This window comes from Ciona intestinalis, chromosome 9, assembly GCF_000224145.3.
Source record: "Ciona intestinalis chromosome 9, KH, whole genome shotgun sequence".
Taxonomy (NCBI): domain Eukaryota; kingdom Metazoa; phylum Chordata; class Ascidiacea; order Phlebobranchia; family Cionidae; genus Ciona; species Ciona intestinalis.
In genome coordinates, this window is record NC_020174.2 from 336,520 (window position 1) to 338,751 (window position 2,232).

Genomic DNA, 2,232 nt, shown 5'->3' on the forward strand with positions numbered 1-2,232 from the left:
TGGTGTAATAAAGATGTTTACGAGTTGTGTGTAAAGGCGTATATGTTTTGCCCAAAATGTCGTCACCTGTTATAATATTTAAACTCTTGTTGGCCAGGAGCTTGGTAACAAAGAGCAAACGGAGGAAGAACTCTTCCAGGATGCTCCCGATGAATTCTTTGATCCAATCATGGGAACTTTGATGCGAGATCCCGTCATCTTACCTTCATCTAAGAAGACGGTGGATCGGTCAACCATTGCAAGGCATTTGCTCAGGTTTGTTAATGATTATAACCAGTGGATACTGGGTTCAAGGCTCGATGCTGCTACCAATGTCTGTTTGTTTGTTCTCGGGCAAGACACTTAATATCAATTGCCTTTATGAGTTGTCTAAAACAACAATCACCCACAAAGTTACATACGTGGTAACTTGTAAACAGGCACGAGGTGTATGAAACAGAACACACGTATTATAACGACTGGTGTTGCCCCGCCATGCAAGGATAAATAAGTTACATACGTGGTAACTCGTAAACGGGCATGAGGTGTATGAAACAGAACACCCGTATTATAGCGACTGTTGTTGCCCTGCCATGCGAGGATAAATAAGTTACATACGTGGTAACTCGTAAGCGGCACGAGGTGTATGAAACAGAACACCTGTATTATAACGACTGTTGTTGCCCCACCATGTGAGGATAAGTAAGTTACATTTATTCATCCCATGTCCTCTAGCATACCTAACTGTAGCACCTCACCCATGTATAAGCATACTGACCCACTCACCCTTAAACACAGTGACCCCACCGACCCATACAATCGAAGCCCTCTCACGATGGAACAACTGGAACCAGATCTTCAACTTAAACAAAAGATAGAAGATTGGGAGAAAAATAAATAACGGCCTCGCAAAAGGGGATCCAATATTTTTAAAGTTTTTAATTTATATTTAAACGTATTTTCATTGTATTGTGCATGGTTAAGAACCTGCTGTAATTGCTTTATCGTATTAATCTTCCCATGTTTCCAACAACAATACCACTTAGTTAGTACTTTTGCAATATTGTATAATAGGTTATTAACTGCCATAGTTGGAACATCCTAGTCTATCCTACATGTGTGAGATCCTACATTGAGGCATGCCATGGGACATACAATATAGGCCAGAGTTTGCCAGTAGTTCGTTGAACAACTTTTTGTTTATCATGTAATATGCATAAAAGTAGTTTATACTGTTCTTATATATATTCTGCTTCATGCGTTAGATTTTCATTGGTATTTTAGTGTGTGTGGATACTTTGTCTTGTTCTATTCTCCTGACACATAAACAGGCAATAGTGTATGTTACATTAGATCCCTAATTCCTCTCTAAGTGTTTCTCAATCATTTTTTCTGATACCACAGTATTATACATACGTACATAACTAGGCCATTTTGCTCCAAAATGTGAACATTGTTTCTTACAATAGTTGTGATTATAGCCAGCAAAATGTTTAAAAGTTTGTAAAAACAGTCAAAAGTATTTCCAGACTACTAATAGGTTTACCAACAATATTATATGGTGATTTGTTATGGATTAAATCTTGGAAAATCTAAACTTCTCTTGATATACTTTTTACTTTCTATGCATTCTCTCCTACAGAAAAATGTATAAATTTTATGTGGTGCGCTAAACTTGTTGTTGTGCCAATTTGACTTAGAATAAAGCATGAGTTGTATGAATACACCATGTGTGTCTGGTGTATAAGAAGACACCAATGTTATAACTCGACAGTGGGCATGAGGTGTATGAATACACCATGTGTGTCTGGTGTATAAGAAGACACCTATGTTATACCTCGACAGTGAGCATGAGGTGTATGAATACACCATGTGTGTCTGGTGTATAAGATGACACCCATGTTATAACTCGACAGTAAGCATAAGGTGTATGAATACACCATGTGTGTCTGGTGTATAAGATGACACCCATGTTATAACTTGACAGTGAGCATGAGGTGTATGAATACGCCATGTGTGTCTGGTGTATAAGAAGACACCCATGTTATAACTTGACAGTGAGCATGAGGTGTATGAATACACCATGTGTGTCTGGTGTATAAGAAGACACCCATGTTATAACTTGACAGTGAGCATGAGGTGTATGAATACACCATGTGTGTCTGGTGTATAAGAAGACACCCATGTTATAACTTGACAGTGAGCATGAGGTGTATGAATACACCATGTGTGTCTGGTGTATAAGAAGACACC

The 2,232-nt window shown here is 38.3% G+C and overlaps 1 protein-coding gene across 1 annotated transcript in view; it reads left to right on the forward strand.

The window, feature by feature from the left end:
* The window catches only part of LOC100177749 (ubiquitin conjugation factor E4 A), a 17,407-nt gene extending 15,754 nt beyond the window's left edge, over window positions 1-1,653 (forward strand). Inside the window, exon 26 of the mRNA XM_002122706.3 lies at window positions 778-1,653. Within this exon, the coding sequence (XP_002122742.1) occupies window positions 778-880 (103 nt within the window). The 3' untranslated portion in view covers window positions 881-1,653. The remainder of the gene's footprint in view (window positions 1-777) is intronic.
* The last annotated feature ends 579 nt before the right edge of the window (window positions 1,654-2,232 follow it).